This window comes from Penicillium malachiteum, assembly GCF_028827825.1.
Source record: "Penicillium malachiteum strain IBT 17515 chromosome Unknown utg000002l:1.0-8849297.0:1.0-8852440.0, whole genome shotgun sequence".
Classification (NCBI taxonomy): Eukaryota; Fungi; Ascomycota; class Eurotiomycetes; order Eurotiales; family Aspergillaceae; genus Penicillium; species Penicillium malachiteum.
The window spans coordinates 7,230,052-7,249,443 of record NW_026643095.1 but is presented as its reverse complement, the minus strand read 5'-3'; the positions used below and the strand labels follow the sequence as shown (position 1 = coordinate 7,249,443).

Below are 19,392 nucleotides of genomic sequence, written 5' to 3'. Positions count from 1 at the left end.
CAATGAAACTTGAACCTATGCTCAGTGCCCATGAAGCAACTGCAGAGAGTATGAACCGGTAAGAAAGTGTCGAATTTGAAAGCCTATGCAGAGTGGGACCTTCGAGGTAAGAAGACTGACTTGATCCAGAGATTGATCAATTTAAGGTACTACGCTTCAACAGTTCAAGCCACTGGGTAAGTTGAAGAACCAAAGCAGTGATTACCTGAGAAGGCTTTATCTAGTAAGTTCAGTACTAGTAGGAAGCATCTGTAAGTACCCGAGGACATAAGCAACATTGAAGTACCTTCATTAGGCAATAAGAGAGGTCTGGGATACAAACACTATTATCACTGTTCCGAGGTTCCAAGTTCTTTTATGAATATTTGTAATTCGTTTGCTAAAAGCAGACCGTGATCTTCATCGCGCTAGAAATCAATGACGAGTATTTGAGAATATTACATACGAATCATAACTTTGCTGGTTTTTTCCTTGCCGCCATCTCCCCAGGCAAAGAAGCAGCATAGTCTTGGGTGACTTTATGTTTTTCCCCAGGACTTTCTGCTCTCCACTCACGAAGACGCCTACCAGCGCCGTCATCCCATCGCCGACTTTCCTTCGTGAACCAATCTACTATATGAACAGAGAGCTGTTCAATATTATCATTGAATGGCATATCGTGGCCTGCACCCTCCATGATAATCTGCTGAACTGCACCGAGTTTTATACCCCCATTTCCACCCAGTCCTGTACCAGTGATTTGTGCTCTAAGGTCTCGCGTTGAAGGGTCTCCAAAATGGGGTGAGCTACTACCATTGACATAGAGTACCCAGGGTCGCATTTTAGGTAGCAGATCCCAGGAATGCTGGAGCTCAGGCCGATAAAATAAGCGGCCTTGTAAAGCGATATTTGGATCAAGATCCGGGACCAACTCCCGCTGCGCCAGAGTTAAATTCGCCAGGTCATCAGAACTAACATGGACGGACTTTGGTATACGTCGAAAAACCACAACTGCGATCTGATACTTCGGAGTTGTTAACGTCCACTTTAGGCCAGTCTCCGTCTTGACTAAGTAGACACCATAGTGCTTTAGCCTTGCCAAAGTCTTCTTGGTCCAGGAATGAGCCATTTGAGATTTGACTAGTGCTTCTTCGGCTTCTTCCCGGGTATCCCAGAAATCTCCTTGCTGAAGGGTTTGAGAAATCCATTTCGCCATTGCTGTCCTCCCATAGTCAGGATCGATACCGGGCTCGATGAAGGCGAATGAATGAAATAAACTTGGATGCCAAGATGAAAGTAACAGCATCTCAGAACATCCCATCGAATGGGCGAGGCCCACAATTGGTTTCGGCATCAGATGGCGGAAATGATTTATCATACCCCAGAGATCACGGGAATGATCAACTGTTGATGCATCCCGGCCTAGGTTTTCTTGATTGGCCACTGCACTCTCACCCATATTAAAGGGGTCTGCGATCCAAATAGATCGAATATTCAATCCAGCAAGCGACGTTTTGCGAAGCACCTGCTCAAAGAGTGGCTCGTAATTCTCCTTGGGAAAGCCCACTCCAGGCGCTGAGACGATTGTTATGGGATCCGAATCATTTAAAGGCTGATTTATCAAAGGTATGTATTGTTTTACTGCCAAGTAGACATCTTTGGTTTCGTCAATAATCCCTTGTTGATACTCGCGAAATGAATGGACAGGAATCAAATGGGAGACTATCCGAAAGGGAAAGTCATCGTCAACCAATGTTTTAGGAAAGGAGGTTGCCATTGTTTTGAGAATCGGAGTTTGACTGGTAATTGAAATAGGAAAAATTCAAAAGATCAAATTTTCAATAATACTAGGTATCTACAGAAGCGAAATATGCCCATTTCAATATTTATAGGTAGTAAGGACATCAGTTGTGGGCCACAGCCACTCCTATTATTTTCAAAACACTCTCCACTACCTAGTATGAATGATACCGAACCTTTTGAATAGTCATGCTTAGCTGTATAATGATGTTTTCTTTAGTTGATAAGAGTCCTGATTATTGGGAGATGGCTCTCTGGGTTACACGCATATGCAGCTTCTTCACAGTGACACAGCATCCTGCCCATGGGAGCCTGTAACAGCCACACGGCCAACCTCCATTTTCTCATAATGAATTTGATCGCCTAACTCACCGCCAACTGCTTTTTTATTATGAATCATGTTATAAAAAAACAATACATAAGGCTAAGTAAGAGATAGTATCTGAAGTGAGAGATATCTGAAGTGAGAGATTGCTAAAGTAAGAGCTGAATTAAGAGGGATATATACAGCCCTGGAGTTTGAATTTTCTTTTCTTTTTCTTTTCTGCTAGCTACTTATATAGGGGGTTTGGCCATATGGCTGTTATAGGCCCCTATATTCCTACCTATCAACTGCAACTGGGCATATGTATGCATAAAACCCTGTCTTGATATACGCTAGGGGGGTAAAGCATTATGGCTTCTTCACATTTGATATTGAGCCAGCCAATTCAAGTTAAAATCCAGTTTTTTCGTTTTGGAATTTCCGAGTATTGCCAGTGAAAAATAGGCTCCCAATATCGGGATTTGAGTCTTTGCATTGTTATGATATACGAGTCATTGAATATCACATTTTGATGTGGTGACACAGCAGAGATGAACGTATTGAGGCGCCAAACGCGGATTCAGAATTCCAGCATCCTATTAAGGGGATGACTTTAATGGTGGATGATCAGTCACATCAATTATTTTTTTGGATATCTTGGGTATTCTTGAGCTTAAGGTCAACCTTAAGGCATGAGGCTTGATTTCCCCACACAAGCCCTGGGCACACATGCATGTACAAATGTCAAGCTGTGTACTGGCGGTCAGCTGGTGCCTCAGTGGATCTTAAAAGCCTTCGATTAGTTCACTCAGACTCCCCAATTAGTCACCTTCAATAAGCTATGTGTGGAACTTGAATGATCATGAATTCTGTCACATTCGAAAATCGGCTTCTCACCCAGACGTTCGACAGTCAGGCTTCGAGGAGTCCCTCCTCCTTGTTTTGTATCCAAGGCTCAAATGATGGAAAGAGTGACTGGCATCAAATCACAGTCCAAGAATTTGCCAATGCGGTAAATAGACTGGCATGGTGGATCGACCAGAAAACGAATGGTGAAAGGAAGCAACAGGTCCTGGCTTACATTGGAACGAATGATTTGAGATACGGAGCATTTATACTGGCATGTATGAAGACAGGTCATGTAGTAAGTTTGTTGTTCAAAGTCATACTCGCCTACATCTCGTGAATTGTACTAATTCGCCAGGCTTTATTGCTTTCGACACGAAATTCCCAACAGGCCCAGCGGCACTTGTTAAAGGCCACTGGATGTTCCGTACTTGTCGATGGCAGTGAAAAGATCCAACTACGACGCGCTATTGATGACCTGGAAATGATGTGCTCAGACATGCCACTTATACGATGGCAAATGGATAGTCTGAAGGAAGTCTTCATATCTGACCAAGTCGCCAACTATCCTCACAACGTGAAATTTACCGATGTTGAAGATCTTCCAGCCATACTTATACACAGCTCTGGTACAACAGGACACCCAAAGCCCATTACAGTAACCCACGGATATCTAGCCACGATGGATAACTTGCAGAATCTACCGTTGCCTTCAGGACGACAGAGCTCACTATTTTGCCATTCTCGGAAGGGTGACCTCCGCTTTCTCTATACTCCAATGTTTCATTTCATGGGCATAATCTGTCTTATCGACTCCATCTTTTTCGAATCCCCATTTTTGTTTGCACCCGATTCTCCATTAACCTCGAACCTATTCTCTCAAATCATGAGTCTCAGCCATCCACCTACCTGGGGGGTTTTTACTCCCTGGACACTTGAAGGACTAGTAGCCTCTGAAGAAGGAGTCGAAGCCCTGAAAAAGCTATCAGGTATTATTTATGCTGGAGCACCCATGGCAGAGTCTACGGGAAACAAACTGTTTTCAATAACAAGAATTCAAACCATTCTTGCGAGCAGTGAAACAAGCTATACACCTGGACTCCTTTGTGAAGATCCTGCTGACTGGGGATATCATGAATGGATTCCTGCCTTTGATCTACGCATGGAGGATGTTGGTGATGGACTCTGGGAGTTGGTTTTACCTAAGCCAGCAACACGTCGATACCATGGCATCTTTCATTCTCATCCACATCTTGAAGAGTACCACACTGGAGATCTATTTCGACCTCATCCTTCCAAGCCTGGACTATGGCGCTACGACGGTCGAAGAGATGATATCATTGTTCTAAGCAATGGAGAGAAATTCAATCCCATTGAAGCTGAGAAGCTGATAGAAGCCCACCCTCTCATCGGTTCTGCCGCGATTTTTGGTCAAGACCGATTTCAAGCAGCATTGCTGATTCAACCAAACTGGGAGCAAGTATCTTCTTGGACACTCGAGCTGCTAAGGCACTCAATTTGGCCTGCAGTTGAGAACGCGAATCGCTTTTTGCCAAGTCATGCCAAAATCTTTGAAAGTCACATTGTGTTCGCCTCTCAAGACAAGCCATTTCAACTTTCGCCCAAAGGAACATTGCGCAGGCGCGATATCTTTAAAGATTACAGTGCCATACTTGATAAACTCTACGACCAAAATAGTGTAACAGCACAACCCACAACGCGCGAGAATGAGGTAGTCGGAACTGGTCTATTGGAAATACAGCAATGGATTCAGCGTCAAGCTGCACAGATACTTCGGCTTAAAACCATTGACCAGGACAGTGATCTTTCTGTTCTAGGGATGGACTCTCTTCAAGTCCTTCAGCTCGCCCAAGCTCTAGAACGTGCGGAACGTGAAATATTTCAGCTTCAGAAGTCATCCAATTGGACTAGCGCCCAGATTTACAATCTATTCTCCATCCCTCAGTTGGCTCAGGCTCTGTTTACCCATATTCATGGTCGCAAACCCGAGCTCAACGAAGAGAGAGCATCACAGGCTGTCTGGTCAAGAGAGGACAATCTCATCAAACTCATCTGGGAGCAGAAGCAACTTCTAGGCCCAAGTGAGCTTATTGTCGCTATCACTGGCACAACTGGGGAACTGGGATCTTATCTCCTCCACGGTCTCCTGCAAGACCCATCAATCTCCCGGATATTTTGTTTGAATCGCTCCGATGGTGCAGCCGAGCGACAAATACTGAGTTTTGAAAAGAAAGGATTGTCAACCACCTGGCTGACAGAGATGTCGCGTGTGCAATTTTGGACATGCAGTCTAGAAAAAGAGAACCTAGGACTGTCACCAGAGAAGTATCATTTTCTCAAGGAAAACGTTGAAATTGTACTTCACAACGCCTGGACAGTTAATTTCAACCAGCCGGTTACGTTTTTCGAGCCTCAAATAGTCGGAGTCAGAAGACTATTGACCTTAATTGGGCAGTCATCTCATCGTGCACACTTCCATTTTGTGTCTTCTGTTTCTGCCGTACTGGGCGATTCAGCAACATCTGACACTACGATTCCAGAAACCCTGCATGACGCGACACGGACTCTTCATCAAGGATATGGAGAGTCCAAGTTCGTAGCTGAGCATCTATGTGGCATTGCTTCTGAGCAAAACTTGAACGGTTCTCGAATTTCTATTCATCGCGTTGGACAATTGGGTGGCCCTAGTACCCCAGCGGGCATATGGAATACTCGAGACTGGTTTCCGTCTCTAATTCGGTCTTCACGGACAATGCGCAAGATTCCATCCGGCTTGGGCTCCCTCTATGTGGATTGGCTGCCTATTGTATGTATTTCATTAATGGTGGAGATCTTTGGGGATTTTTATTAACTTCGGAATAGGACGTTGCTGCTCGCGCAATGACGGAAATTATTCAGAGCAGACGACAAAAGGATCGTCCTGACTTCATGGTCTACCACATAACAAACCCGAATGTTGTGGAATGGGGGGATCTCGTAGATCCCGTGGCTCGAGCATGCAATGCCAACATCGTTCCGCTTGCTGAATGGGTTCAAGAGTTAGAGTCTCTAGTTGCTAATCAAACTGCTAATCTCGACGATATTCCTGCTGCGGGTCTTTTGGATTACTTCCGCTTCCTTGTTCACAAACAAGATTCTCCCAAGCTCAAGTTGAGTGTCCGAAATTCACAAATGGAGAGTCCTACGTTGCGAAGTGTAGGATCTGTCGATGAGAAATTGATGAGTACCTGGCTACGACAGTGGAAGGAATGGATTCCACTGGCAGAATGAGCTATTGAGTTGGATGTTTGCAATGGGCAAGGATTTAGTATGATAGTGTCTAGTCTGCCAATAACATGAATTTCGTCTGGAGATTGGATGACAGGAGTGATCGATATGATCAGCTCTGAATTTTCATACGACTAGTAAACATTTGAACAAAAGAATTAAACCCAACACAACTTGAACCATGAGGTATTCCCTCCTGAAACATCCTGGGAACGCCAGCAATTCCCTAATCCAAACCCCACATATACCATTTTGAACAGCCAATCGAGACAGTTGAACTATACACCAGAATGCATTACATTAGAATAAAAGTCACGAGCAAATAATGGTGACATCCTATTGTGCCAAATCGCCGAAGCCACCATTGATACCAAAGAATTGAAACCTGCAAAAGTTAGTACTCAGGCAATATAGACAAAGTGCGTAGAGAAGAACATACCAATCTTCCACATTCAAGGTCGTGGGTGCAGTTGGTCCACTGCGAGAACTATTGCTCCATGTATCATCTTGGCTGCCAGCGTCCAGCGCTGGTCCACCCATCGCCCCATCCATCCCTTGCATTGGCCAGGTCTGGCCTTCCATTCCGAACATCTGTTGTGTACCTGGCTGCATACCCATGCCACCAGGAACACCAGACATCATCTGCGGGCTACCCTGAGAAACAGACATGTTGCGTCCAGCGCCCTGTTGCTGGGATGGATTACCCATCATAGGGCGTTGGCCTGGCATACCAGAGGGCATTTGCAGTTGTGGATCCATGGTAGCTGGAGGCGGGGAGGTCAATTCGGGGAAGATAGCAGTGCCATCGGGGAAAAGTTGGTCGGGCTGGAAGTTCTCCCAGAGAGAAGGGGAGAGATTTGGTGAGGTACGGGTTACAAGGAAGAAGTCGGGAGGTGTAGCAGGGAGGGAGAACTGAGCGTTGAAAGGAGTGGTGGGCCGTGTGTTGCTTCGTGAATTACCGGGTCCAGAGATTGGGTCTCCGAGGCCGCGGTGGGCGTTCGGTGATGTATGACCAAGTGGAGGCTGGTTCAATTCCCGAGATGGGGTAACAGCTGGAGTCTGGGGCCGTGATCGCTCATATGACACAGGAGGTGTAGGTCCACCGTTAGGCAGACCCAAGTCCATATCGTCAAATTTACGCTTGGGCGGATCAGGTCGTCTGGGAGGTGGAGCGGCCACATTGGAATTATCGTGAGGCCGACGCTGGTGTCGTTTACCTGCGGCCTTTTGAAGTCGTTCCTCCAGCAATTTGTTTCCAAGGATAGACTCGAACAGCGTATTGACCATCTTCGCTACAAGCCATACCTTGGAAACGTCTTTGAGCGCCCTCATGCAGACATTAATTCGTTCTTGACAGGTCGCCACAATCGATGGGACTGATGAACGCATTTGATACACGTGCATGATCAGAGCAGAGAACAGGCTGTAGACACTGTAGGAATGAAGTCAGTATCCGATACCAGATTTTCTTTTGGACAGGGAACATACATGAATGCTGGAGTATAGCGAAGCTCGCCATGAGTATGGAGATTCTCAATAATAGCAGTCATCATTCCTGCAGCTTGGAACGCAATAGTGCGCGATGGATAAGCCATTTCTTCAACCCTGTAGCTGTTAGGCGCAGAGGAAGCAGGCGGCATATGAGCTCTATGCAAGAGACAGAGTGTAGTACTATGAATAGGTCAGTCATTCGATCAATTGTAAATAAGTTCGGGATCGCCTACTAGTAATTCGAGTGCAGAAGAGCAGCCCAAAAGTGGTGATTAGATCGTTGCCAGCAGACTTCCTTAGGACAGTTCTGCAGCCAATCGGCCAACGCCATATCTGAGTGAGTAAGGTCCATCGCATTCATACGCCGTGATTTGGATGCCACAGAGTATTGCTGCGAAAGGACCAGACCCATAATCTCACACAACTTGACATATTGCAGAAAGAACTGCACATGAACTGGGTCCGCCGGATATTCGGCTGCAACATCAAGCTCGTCTTCAATGAAATCATCCTCGGTTACCATCTCGACATCGGAATCTTCTGTGTTGATTCCGATGGGTCGCCCTAAAGCCACGGCAACCGAACGATCTCGAGTGAAGAGCGTCCACCAGATCCTCTTCCACAGTCTCTTGTCAGGTTTGCTGAGTTGCGAAGTCTCCACACTGCGATGCATGCCTGAACCCTGCGCCACAACCATGGCGACTCGAGTCCAGTAGAATACGTTTTTGGTTACATCTAAAAAGGATTAGACCAAACTTTCCTCAAAATATTAGATTATCATGGTGCTCACCTTCAGGTCCTTCCCAGTACCAGCCTAGTAGTACTAAAGCCTGAACAATAGTAACCCGATCATCTTCATAGTTAGCATCATACAACGCCTTAGCACGTTTATAAAAGGTCATCGCAGCCGGCGTAGTCGAGCCGTTCGCATCCATAAGTTGAGGATTTGTGCAGACCCTTGAACCTGCTAGAAGAATAGCCTGAAGTAAAAGAAGCGACGGAGGGTTCTTCGGATCGCGATAGTGTCGCATAAACCGACTCTTATTGATAATCGGCACAACTGGCGCAACCCATTTAAAGTACGCTTCGACCAACTCATCACAGAGTGGCTTGGGAGGTAACAGAAATGCACCTCGCTGATGTAGAATTTCAATCTCCAGATTATCCAAGTCCGTCAATCGGGCGCGCGACCCTCTGATATTCGGCGGTAGTGGGTAGTGCACCACATCGGTAGTTCCGTGGCGATCCTGGACTAACAGTGATAGATTCGACGATTCACCGAGATATGCCACCCGACCAGCTTCCTTAATCGGTGCCCGTGCGAACTTGGGCTTCATGAATTGAGCATAGGCGTTATCTGCCGAGGCCTGTTGAGCCGCTTCTGCGTCCGACAGGGCAGTGATGGGCATGCCATCGGAAGCCATGCGACTCTTTCGGTATCCAAATGCATCATCTTTCGGATCTGACTCCGGAGATGGACCTCGCTGATCGACCTGTGCATTGTCGGTGGAGTCCTCGGTGCTGGAGGGGCGGAACTGAGCAACGGCTGCATCGACTAACGAGGAGGCTGCTGTGTGGGGTGGGCTATCATCATATCGGGTATCTTCTTTGGATTTTGAGGAATTCTTCTTTCGCTTAGGGGTCGGGATCTTGCATTCGATGGAGAAGGCGACACAATTTGTGCAGGGGACTCCTAGACTGGCGGCGTCGCAGCGGACCTAGTTGGAGGGCACGGATTAGCGGGGAAATTAGCAACCGGGAGGAACAATGTTGGAAGTAGATATCAAATTTATTCCAGAAATCTGATTATAAAAAGCATACCTTTCGAGCATGACATGTCTAATCCATTCAAAAAACCCCATAGTTAGTTATGTTTATTTCGTTGGGAGATATACCAAAGATGCGATAAGGAGGGGACCGAGGCACACAATAGCCTCGGCTCTTAGCACCAGATCGCGTCGTTGGCAAAATAGAATAAAACGTACCTCGCACGCGCGTGATGCACGTTGTCTAGAGATTAGATAAAACAAATTAGCATTCTTGAACTCTTCTTTTTATCCTTTGGTGATTTCCCCCTCTATAATCCTGGATATTTCGGGGTAATAAGGGAAAACCCTGTTCAACCGCATCCTTTTTCCCTCATTGCGCCCGGCCCCGCGACACAAGACCATCGCCCATATTGGATTCACCACACTCATAGGAATAAATGTGATATTTCGAGAATCAGAAAGTCGGCTCACCTTCTAAAACTGAGTGGGTTAGCACCAGGACCATGGCGCACCGTGATGCCGGAGGTTCCTGTTGAACCAGTGGCACTAGGCGCAGGGCTGGGATGGTCGATCGGTTCAGTCTGGGATTCAAGTTCCATCATAGCGCTCATAATCGCGCAGTCTCCATATAGCCCTGGAGAGGGAAGCGTTTGGGCGCACAAAAGAGGGAACCGGTCGGAGGGGTGGAAGAAGGGGGCTTGTTGCCAATGATATAGGACGGGTTCTGGACGAATTCAAGAGCGCACAATATAAAGTGAAAATATGGGGAAACTAGTCAAGGAGGTCAAAGATTCACCTGTTCTTGACAAGTAGCGCCACGCGATCAGGATGATCGGAAAAGAAAAAGGACCGGAATCACTTGAGAGTAATGAGATGGAAGAGAAGGAGACCGTTAAGAGGGAAGTGTGGGTAGTGGCAATAAAGAGCGTGGAACTTGGATGTGGGGTTTCTCCATAGCGCAAATCATCTTCACGCTGAGTGGTCAAGCATTACCTATTCACTTCAGGTTGTTTATGGCGATATATGGAGTAACTAATAATTATTCTATTTCATATAGGTTATTAGTTATTACTACCTTCTAATGATTCAGGTAATACTGATTATACTCTACCAAAAATTAGTAGCCAACATATGATTTTACTTCCTAGTAACAATATGAAGGAGGCAAACAACTTGAATTTCAAGGTGAACTAAATAGATTAAAATACCAAAAATGAGGCTGTGCTATTAGTACTAGTACCGGTGAAATAGGCTATATGTAGACAGCAAAGACAATATTGCACCTTCATACTAGTCCGAAGCACTGGTTGGAACCTCAAGTACTGAATTCAATGGCTCGTTATGTTCCTATAGAGAATTCATCCCACGTGTAGTATGTAGGGGTTCCACGTTGTGAGGTCGGAGTCATGCACTGTATCAGGGTGATCGACGAAGCGAACACAAAAGAAACTTGAAACTTGAAATAGAAAAAAACCAAAGCCAAGATCAGGCCAAGATCAGGGTTGAGTTACGGGCCAAGGGCATTACATCTTCCATGGTAAAGGTCAGGCACACTACTACTAGTCTACCCTATTTGATCTCCACCCGTGCCGTGGCAATAAAACTGGAAATAAGCCCCGAACATTGAAGGTATCGATACAATTTAGTCTTCCACTATTCACTTCCAAGATCCATCCAGTTCATGCAAATCTAGACAAAGTGCCAGTGCTGTATATTGCCCAGGTGAGTTACAAGGATCATCATTGTCAGTGGCTGATCATGACTCAAGACATTCGGGCATATAGTACCTGCTAGTACTATACCAGAAATGATCCCCGATCTCCCGCCTAAGTCACAGTTGAACTAGGATACACTCTTACCGCCACGCGGGAAGACGCGGATACCTAGACTGAAAAGAGAGGATCACACTGAAGGACCTAAACGGAGTACGGAGCTGAGGATTGAGTCGAGGTCCGCACGGAAGATTTGGCGGGATGGACCATTCAGGAGTGTGATGTGGACTAGCCTGCATAGCGGGTATATGCAGTGCTACCATGCTTCAGATGTTAAATGGATTATGGTCAGCAGCTTAATGGATGCAGGAATGTTTTCCTAGGCCTCGTGCGCTTGGATGTTTACGTAGACCTGCATGGGGCTATGTACTTATGCAACGAAGTAGATCCTTTTAAATTGGACTTGAATTACAAGGATCACAAGGTACTGGAACTTGATGAATGATTGAGCCTTTTGTTTTCTCTATAATCCATCTCCTCAGTACCCCATATCTAGTATGAAGTTGACCCTCAATTGCGGGGAATTTCAATCCATTGAACCCTGGAAATTCCGGGGCTCATGATGTGGAGTTTGTGGGGTCTCAGAATATCCATATTCATGAAAATAAGAGACAAAATCATCATGAGATCCTTTTCAAATGTCCAATCTAACGGTGTGTTATTACCGCATCTGTCTTGAGTGCAGCTAATTAGCTTGTGATGCCTCGGTAACTCGATATGACTGGGGCAAGCTTTGACCAATCATAATGGTCCGCTAAGTGTAGTCAAATTGAGGCTTGGAGTAAGCCATGAAGCCATGCGGGTCTTGACTGTCAGGCACCACTTTGTTTTCGGGGTTTCTAGTGGTTTCGTGGTCTGTACGCCGGTCATTGTGATCTGAGGTGCTTCTAGCTTATGCACTTTACCCAGTTTGGGAGAGATGTGTCCATGTGTTCACTATAAGATGGAAAATGGTGCCGATGATACCCGATTGCAGCCCATACACTTATTAACCTACCTACTACTACAGTCTAGATTGATTTCTCTTTGCTCTTAAAATAGCATAATGACTCGAGCCCATAGATTTAGTGCCAAAGGATCTATATTAACAAGGTGGCCCAGAATAGGCCGAAAATAAAGTACATAGGGTGTAGATTAAATTCACTTAGTGAGCCTTTCGGCCCTTCTTACCCTTGCCTTTAGGCTTGGGGTTAGAGGCAGGAGTTGGCTGAGCTGGCTGAGCCTTAGCTTCATGGCCACACTCCGCGGTTTCATTAACCACCCGCGCCACAACAGCAGCAGCGGAACCGAAGTCCACACCGCTAACAAACTGCTCACTCACAAACTCCAAACCTGCGACAAAGATGCAGAGGATGCTGGCAATGCAGTAATGGCTGATGGTCATACCGATATCTAGCCAGGAACCCTCGTCACGCACCATGTAGAAGAAGTTCAGGGTCATCACGTCCGAAATGGACATGACTACCATGAACAGTGCGCTGGGTCCAACCTGCAGACGGCGGTTGAGAATACCCAGGTTTGCACTGATGATGGCAAAGGGGATCAGGATCTGGAAGATCAGAAGCGCTCCTTGGCTGAAAGGCGCGAAGACAGGGATGAGGCGGCGGACACTGTTCAAAGAGAAAGAGGAGATAGATGCGATATTGCCGGTGCTGAAGAATGCCGACTGGAGAAGGAAGAGGAAGAACAATGCCACGCGAGCATCGGAGACCGCAAGGGTACGGTAGTAGTAGGTTTGGCCGTCGACAGTCGCTGAAGCGGTAGATTTGGACTCCGCTGTCACCGCGGATCCGTTACTAGATTCTGACGACTTGGTCGTATTGGGCCCGGTGTGAACGTAGACGGCGTGCTCAAGGCGAACCCATGTGAGCACAGTCATGCAGAACACAAAGTAAAACAAGCCCTCCCATGAGATTGTGAGAATAATGAAGGCGGGGGAGAAAGTCAAGAAAATCACCATGAGACGGTGTAGATAGTGACTGTTGGGGTAGATTCGGTGGAAGAATGGGAGAACTACGGAGGCGCCTGTAATGCTGTTAGTATTGTCCTGAATAATAGCCATCAGGATCAAGAGCTCGACTTACCAAGCACACTCCAGCCAACGACTTGATTTCCAAGAGGTAGACCCTGTCGAGCCTGAAGGAAGGAGACACTGGATCGGGTAACAATGAGGGCCAGAAGAACCAGCCCAACCTGGGTGCCCATGACAACCCGTGATCCAAGAGTGCTCAATGCCCCTGGACTTTTAGGTGCAGAACTGCTCTTCCCAAGAATGGTATCTTCAAACATCAAGTAAAGAACACCGGTGAAGAACATCAAAAGACCTCCATAGGTACTGGGAGAATAAGTTAGTAACAGGCTAGACTGTGAGTGCTCAAGTGGTTCTCACATAGTATCAAGGTCCTCGATTTTAATAACGGACAGCAAAGTGAACATGCCCATGAGGGTGCAGCCAAGGACCCATGTGGCAATCAAGAAAATGTGCTGACGGATGAAACCAAAACCGTACACAATGGGCCAAACGGCCCCCAATCCAAAGCAAATAGTTAGAATCTCACGGTAGAAATAAGCTTGCACCTGTAATTGAGTGTCAGTAGAGCTTTTCACCAGGATAAGAGTGCCAAAGGGGGGTTGAACGCTGAACACAACATACAAGTGCTTCCAATACACCAATAAAAGCCACCAACTGTAAGCCAAAGCTCAAATACCCACTGAAAGAGCGAACGTGGCCAAAAAGAATTTCACGGCCGGCAATGAGAGCTTTTCTGCGAGCAAAAACCTCCTCCCAAAAGTACACAGGGAATAATCCGTAGAAATAGTAACGGAAGGAAGAACCTTGGTACATAAAAACGGAGAACAATGCCACCAAAATCGACGAAAAGAACGAAATACTGGCTGTCGTGCGGTGAGAGTCGGATGTTCCATGCAAAACATGCAAATCAATCACTGTGGTCAAGGAATAAGCGATCCAACCAAGATATCCCAGAGTGACCAGGGTGCGCAGGAACAACCAGTCATAGGTCTGCAGATAGCGCAAACCCTCAAGACCAACGACCAACAGCTCCGAAGACAGAGCAATGGATTCCTCATACGCCCCATTGGAAATGAGGGCTTTCAGGTTTGCGAAGCGACCCTCAATGGAAGTTTCACCGTCACCTGATAGAGCTTCAAAGGGAACATAACGGATCATGGCTGACCTCTTTTGCTCCTCTTTCACACGGTACATCTCCAGCACTCCCCGTGTGTTGGCAAGGGCGGCCAGCGCCTTCTCCTTGGGAGTACCATCAATGTAGGCCAGCGGCAATTGACCTACAGAGTTTACAGGGTAATCCAAACCCACAAGGTAGGCCATGAGAGCAGCTACATCGGCCTGTGCAACGTCATGTCGTCGGACTTGGTCGAATCCCCAATCCGAAGAAAACCCGTCCTCGTGCCCGGTCAAAGCACCGGGGGTATTGAACACTGGCTTTGCAACACCAGAGCCCCATGCAACAAGAGGGGTTCGTGTGTTATCTGGGTGACCATCACCATGGCTGCCCAAGTCGTTCATACCATGGTCCGCAGTGAAGACAAAAGCAGTCTTGTCATCCGCATAGAAGTCCTCAATAAGTTTGGTAACAGCTTGGATACCCCGATCCACAACCTTGATATTGTTCAAGTATTCCTTGGAATAAGGTCGATGGGCATGGCCAGTGGTATCTAAGCCCAGCAAATGAAGGAAGAAGACCAGCTTGTCCTCACGCAGCTTCCTATCCAATTCTGGATCACTCTTAGCAGCCTCAAAGAGCTCATGCACCTTATCAAAGACCCATGTATCCAAATGCGGCGCATCGGTACTGAAGTCCTCCATCTCTTCACCATATGTGTCCGCAACGACTCGGCCGGGCTCCGCACCCTCCCTGAACATCAACAGAATGTCCGGACTTCCCCAACTCCATGTGTGTCGACTCTGATTAAACACACTATCAAAGTTGACCGGATTCAGCTTCCAACCTGTAGTGACAGCTGAAACATCCTCATACAGGCCCGCAATTAATGCAACATGGCCCGGGCGAGACTCGGTGGGGACGCGGGTGTGGGAGACGCCGAAGGTGCCTTCTGAGAGGACTTTTGAACGAATGAAGGGAGCCAAACGAATCAATTCATCGCTTTGTTCGGCGGGGTTCTCGGGCGAGGGGTCGGGGAAAGCTTGGAAGGCCTTGTCGGCGCGGAGACCATCGGCGACGAAGAGGACCAAGCGCTCAGCTGGGGCAGGAGTATCGGCGGGTCGATCAACACCATATGATCGCATGCCACTCACAATAGGGCTGACGAAGTAAATATCGAAAATTGAATATGTATAGATCAGGTGAAAGACCACCGCCAGGGCTAGGAAGCCCACGCGGCCTAGACGCGCCATGATCTATCCACTTATCTCACAGTGGAACCGGGTTCAATGGGAAAGAATGGAAATGGAACCCCCTGATGAGATAAAAAGAAAAGGAAAGGGAAAAGAAGGAAGTGATTATAAAAAGGAGGTCATCACGGATAATGGATAATCATTCCTAGTTACTTCTCTTGAACTGACAAGGGAACCTTGAGGGACAGGCGGTGAGACACCCAATCACGGGCCACCAATTGTACACGACGATGTTTACTCCTTACTGTCAACTGGTGAACTGGTATGACATAGTACTGTGATCTGTAGTATGTGCAGAAGAACTAGAACATAGTCTTAAAATCCATGAATAAATCCAGATGTCCATGTATATGCAATATTAATCCATTGCACATGTGAATCAAATCGCTCATAAATACAGATCAACTCCTTCAATGACTATATGTATAACTGTTCAAGTGAACCTTGGAACTATGCCCGCGATACCGAACTGGACCGCCGTTTGGTCAAGGCATCAATCACCCGTGTATAAAACTTAGGGGCCTGGTCCCGATCAAAAGTAATATGATCAATCAGGAAGTCTGGCAATATATCCACCAACTCACGATCCCGGTTGGCATCCAATAGGGGTAAGTACTCAAAGACAGCCTTCTCATAGTCCGCACTAGCCACCTTGGGGACAACCAGCTTGAAATGCAAAGCTTGAAAGAAAGTTAGTAAATTTAGCCTCGGGAATCAGTAAAAGGTAGGCAACTTACTTCCGTTGACGCCTGTTTGAATACAATCATACAGGTGGTCAGTCTCTCGAGACTTCACATCTCGGATAATCAAGCCAGTCAAATCACTATATAAGTCTTCACGGATTTGAGCAATCTGTGCAGCCTGAGCGGCTTCTGCATTAGCTGCTGCCACAGCACGGTTCGCAGGTCCTCCCTTCATGGCACTGCCAGGGACCTTGACCGTGTTTTCCAGACTTGCGGCTGTATTACGCGCAGCGGCGAGCTTGGTCTGTAGAGCCTTGTTCTCAGTTTGACTTGCGGCATATTGAGCACGTAACTCAGCTGCCTCTTCTTGCAAACGAGCAATCTCAGCATCTTTCTCCTTTAATTGTTTCTGAAGACCACGGCTCTGCTGACCAAGTGACTTTTGCGCCGCCAGCTCAGATCTAAGTGAGAAAACCAGCTCATTTGAAGCTACATAGAACAATCAGTTATGAGCGCCAGGTGGGGAATTTAAGAATTCACTAGTTGATCATACCTGTTGTAATAGTGTCACATTGTTTGCGTAGCTTTTCCATATTTGTGTTGGCCTCTACGATTCCAATCTCGCGGAGGTTGCGGAATTTGGATTCCAGAGTATCGTGCTTCTTGGTCAGATCACCAATCTTACGCCTCAATTCCGGGTCTCCGCCTTGCTCCGCGTCAATGATTGACTTGCGTTTACGAGGAGAAATGTCTGACACATTGCGCACTTGGGCTAAGATGTTCTTTGCCTCAGAGGACCGTTCGGACGGATGAGTTGGTAATTCAGCTATTATTGACTCATCTACAACATCTGTAGCTTCAGTCGCATCCAGCCGTCGCTGAGCTCCTCGCGGGCGAGGGCTAGGTTCTGCTTCTTCTGCAGGCTCGTTTTCAATGGCAGCATGCCTAGAGCCGGAAGGTGTATACTCAAACTCCCCATCGGCTATTACCTGCTTAGCAACGCCGGGAGCCTTGCGACGGGCTGGGACAGGTTTGGCTGCCCTTGTTGCATGTGTAGGTTTGGTCTCTTTTTGCTCCGTCGGATCCTCAATTTCCTGTTCATAGCTCTCTTCGTCTGATTCCTCTTGTGTTGCTGCGAGCTGCGGTTGTGTTTCTGCGGCTTCCGTTTGGCTGCTACCACGCGGTCGTCCTCGACGGGTCGTCTTCCTCGTCGCGGGAGGCTCAGCTTTTTGAGCTATAGAAGACTCGCGCTTCCGGGTTTGCGTGGTGGGCTTCGGCTCGGGTGCACTCTCATTCGAGGAACGCGGTCGGCCTCGACGTTTCTTGGCAGGAGGTTCGGCGCGCGATTCTTGGGCGGTTTCATTTGTAGTCATCTGCATGATATCTTCATCATCTGAGCCTGTAAGACCAGATAATCTAGTCGGAGCTTTTCGTTTGGGCATGATATATAATTGATCTGAAGTTTCTTTATTTTGCGGGGATATAGGTATATGGAGTAGTTGCGGTGATAAACGCGTGAACATCAACAACTCTCCGCCTTTGAACATGTGACATTCCGAGCCACAGATCGACCGCGCCACAGCCCGATTCATCTCGGCCATCTCGGGGAACTCTTGTTTCTTTCTTGTGACAGTGTTTCGTTAATTGTCTCATTTTCGATACCTGCGTATCTGCTGTGTCGCCATGGCTCCGCAAGGTGATCGAAGTGGTATCCCTTGGGTACGGTTCGTTCAAGAACTAGGGATGATGATAGTTACGGTGAGCGCCCACTTTCCCCGGTTCTCAGCCTCAGGGTCCAGCATCATCTGTCGCCAACAAGTGCAAATCTAATCATTTATTCAGGGCGTGGTCGCATATGGCGGCGTTAAATTAGTCTTGAATCACCTTACTCCTCCGGACCCAGAGAATCAGAAGAAAGAGGAACAACGACAGAAGTCAGCAGCAATCTTACGCCGATTGTACGGTGAGAATGGTGGGAAGGACGGTTCACCGCGAGGCGAACTTGTTCTTAACCAATATGAACAAGCGATCGCCACGGAACTAGTTGATCCAAAGGACATACCGGTACGATGGGACGATATTGCAGGTCTGGATGATATTATCAAGGACCTGAAACAATCCGTGATCTGGCCATTGATGTATCCCAAATTATTCGCTGCCAACCCCGCCACACTTCGCAGTGCACCATCTGGTGTAATTCTGGAGGGACCGCCAGGCTGTGGAAAGACCATGATCGCCAAGGCACTGGCAGCGGAAAGCGGAGCTTCTTTTATCAACTTGAATATCTCAACATTGACGGACAAATGGTATGGTGAATCAAACCGACTCGTCCGAGCTGTGTTCACCCTGGCGCGCAAGGTTCAGCCGTGTATCATTTTCATTGACGAAATTGACGCCCTTCTCGCCAAACGATCAGAGCGCGACCACGAAGCAAGCGGAATGGTGAAGGCGGAATTTATGACACATTGGGATGGACTGCAGTCAGAGAACTCGACCGAAGGACGTCAACGAATCGTCGTATTCGGTGCTACAAACCGTAGTGACGCTATTGATAAAGCCTTCATCAGACGTCTGGGTGGCAAGCCTATCGAAGTGCGACCACCGGATGCACGAGGCCGTGCTATTCTTTTCAAGAAGCTCCTGAAAAACGACTACGTTGACTGGGAGGACATTGAACTTGTCGAAGAGAAGGAAGATCTGATTAAGATGTCTATTGCCGACTTAATGCAGAAGCAAATAATTCGGAGGACGGAGGGCTGGACTGGTAGCGATATCAAAGATGCCTGTGTCAGAGCTGTCAACACTACCACCCCTTACGAGACGATCGAGGCGATGCTGTCCACCGGCAAAGACCTGAACCAAGTGGCAACCGAGGAGGTATTGAACCCCGTTCGCCTGAGCAACTTCTTCAAGGATGCGGAGATCCAGGCAATCCCATCGACTATCCGACTAGCAACTGCACCAGTCAAGATTGTTGAAGAGAAGGAAGACTGGTACACCGAATCCGAAACTGCCTCGACTGATACCCACCCTCTGAGACCCGAGTCACCTGAGTAATGGT

At 47.3% G+C, this 19,392-nt stretch overlaps 6 protein-coding genes across 6 annotated transcripts; 2 read left to right on the top strand and 4 right to left on the bottom strand.

Moving 5' to 3' along the window:
• Positions 1–448: 448 nt before the first annotated feature.
• N7483_005682 (uncharacterized protein) lies at positions 449–1,756 on the bottom strand (the record flags this gene model as incomplete). The annotated part of the gene is made up of 1 exon (XM_057089119.1): positions 449–1,756. The coding sequence occupies one exon, from the start codon at positions 1,754–1,756 to the stop codon at positions 449–451; it is 1,308 nt and encodes a 435-aa protein (XP_056948948.1).
• A 1,189-nt stretch (positions 1,757–2,945) lies between these two features.
• N7483_005681 (NRPS-like enzyme) lies at positions 2,946–6,220 on the top strand (the record flags this gene model as incomplete). The annotated part of the gene is made up of 3 exons (XM_057089118.1): positions 2,946–3,227; positions 3,288–5,756; positions 5,813–6,220. The coding sequence occupies 3 exons, from the start codon at positions 2,946–2,948 to the stop codon at positions 6,218–6,220; spliced, it is 3,159 nt and encodes a 1,052-aa protein (XP_056948947.1).
• Positions 6,221–6,553: 333 nt separating this feature from the next.
• On the bottom strand, positions 6,554–10,088 carry farA (CeGAL family transcription factor; the record flags this gene model as incomplete). The annotated part of the gene is made up of 6 exons (XM_057089117.1): positions 6,554–6,602; positions 6,657–7,649; positions 7,706–7,888; positions 7,942–8,443; positions 8,499–9,406; positions 9,949–10,088. The coding sequence occupies 6 exons, from the start codon at positions 10,086–10,088 to the stop codon at positions 6,554–6,556; spliced, it is 2,775 nt and encodes a 924-aa protein (XP_056948946.1).
• Positions 10,089–12,393: 2,305 nt separating this feature from the next.
• Positions 12,394–15,648, bottom strand: N7483_005679 (mannose-ethanolamine phosphotransferase MCD4; the record flags this gene model as incomplete). Its single annotated transcript, XM_057089116.1, has 4 exons — positions 12,394–13,274; positions 13,334–13,584; positions 13,639–13,826; positions 13,903–15,648. The coding sequence occupies 4 exons, from the start codon at positions 15,646–15,648 to the stop codon at positions 12,394–12,396; spliced, it is 3,066 nt and encodes a 1,021-aa protein (XP_056948945.1).
• A 450-nt stretch (positions 15,649–16,098) lies between these two features.
• N7483_005678 (putative chromosome segregation protein (Pcs1)) lies at positions 16,099–17,773 on the bottom strand (the record flags this gene model as incomplete). Its single annotated transcript, XM_057089115.1, has 3 exons — positions 16,099–16,328; positions 16,386–16,820; positions 16,885–17,773. The coding sequence occupies 3 exons, from the start codon at positions 17,771–17,773 to the stop codon at positions 16,099–16,101; spliced, it is 1,554 nt and encodes a 517-aa protein (XP_056948944.1).
• A 241-nt stretch (positions 17,774–18,014) lies between these two features.
• Positions 18,015–19,388, top strand: N7483_005677 (protein-degrading AAA family ATPase MSP1; the record flags this gene model as incomplete). The annotated part of the gene is made up of 2 exons (XM_057089114.1): positions 18,015–18,089; positions 18,174–19,388. 2 exons carry the CDS (start codon positions 18,015–18,017, stop codon positions 19,386–19,388), a joined length of 1,290 nt encoding a protein of 429 aa, XP_056948943.1.
• Positions 19,389–19,392: the final 4 nt, after the last annotated feature.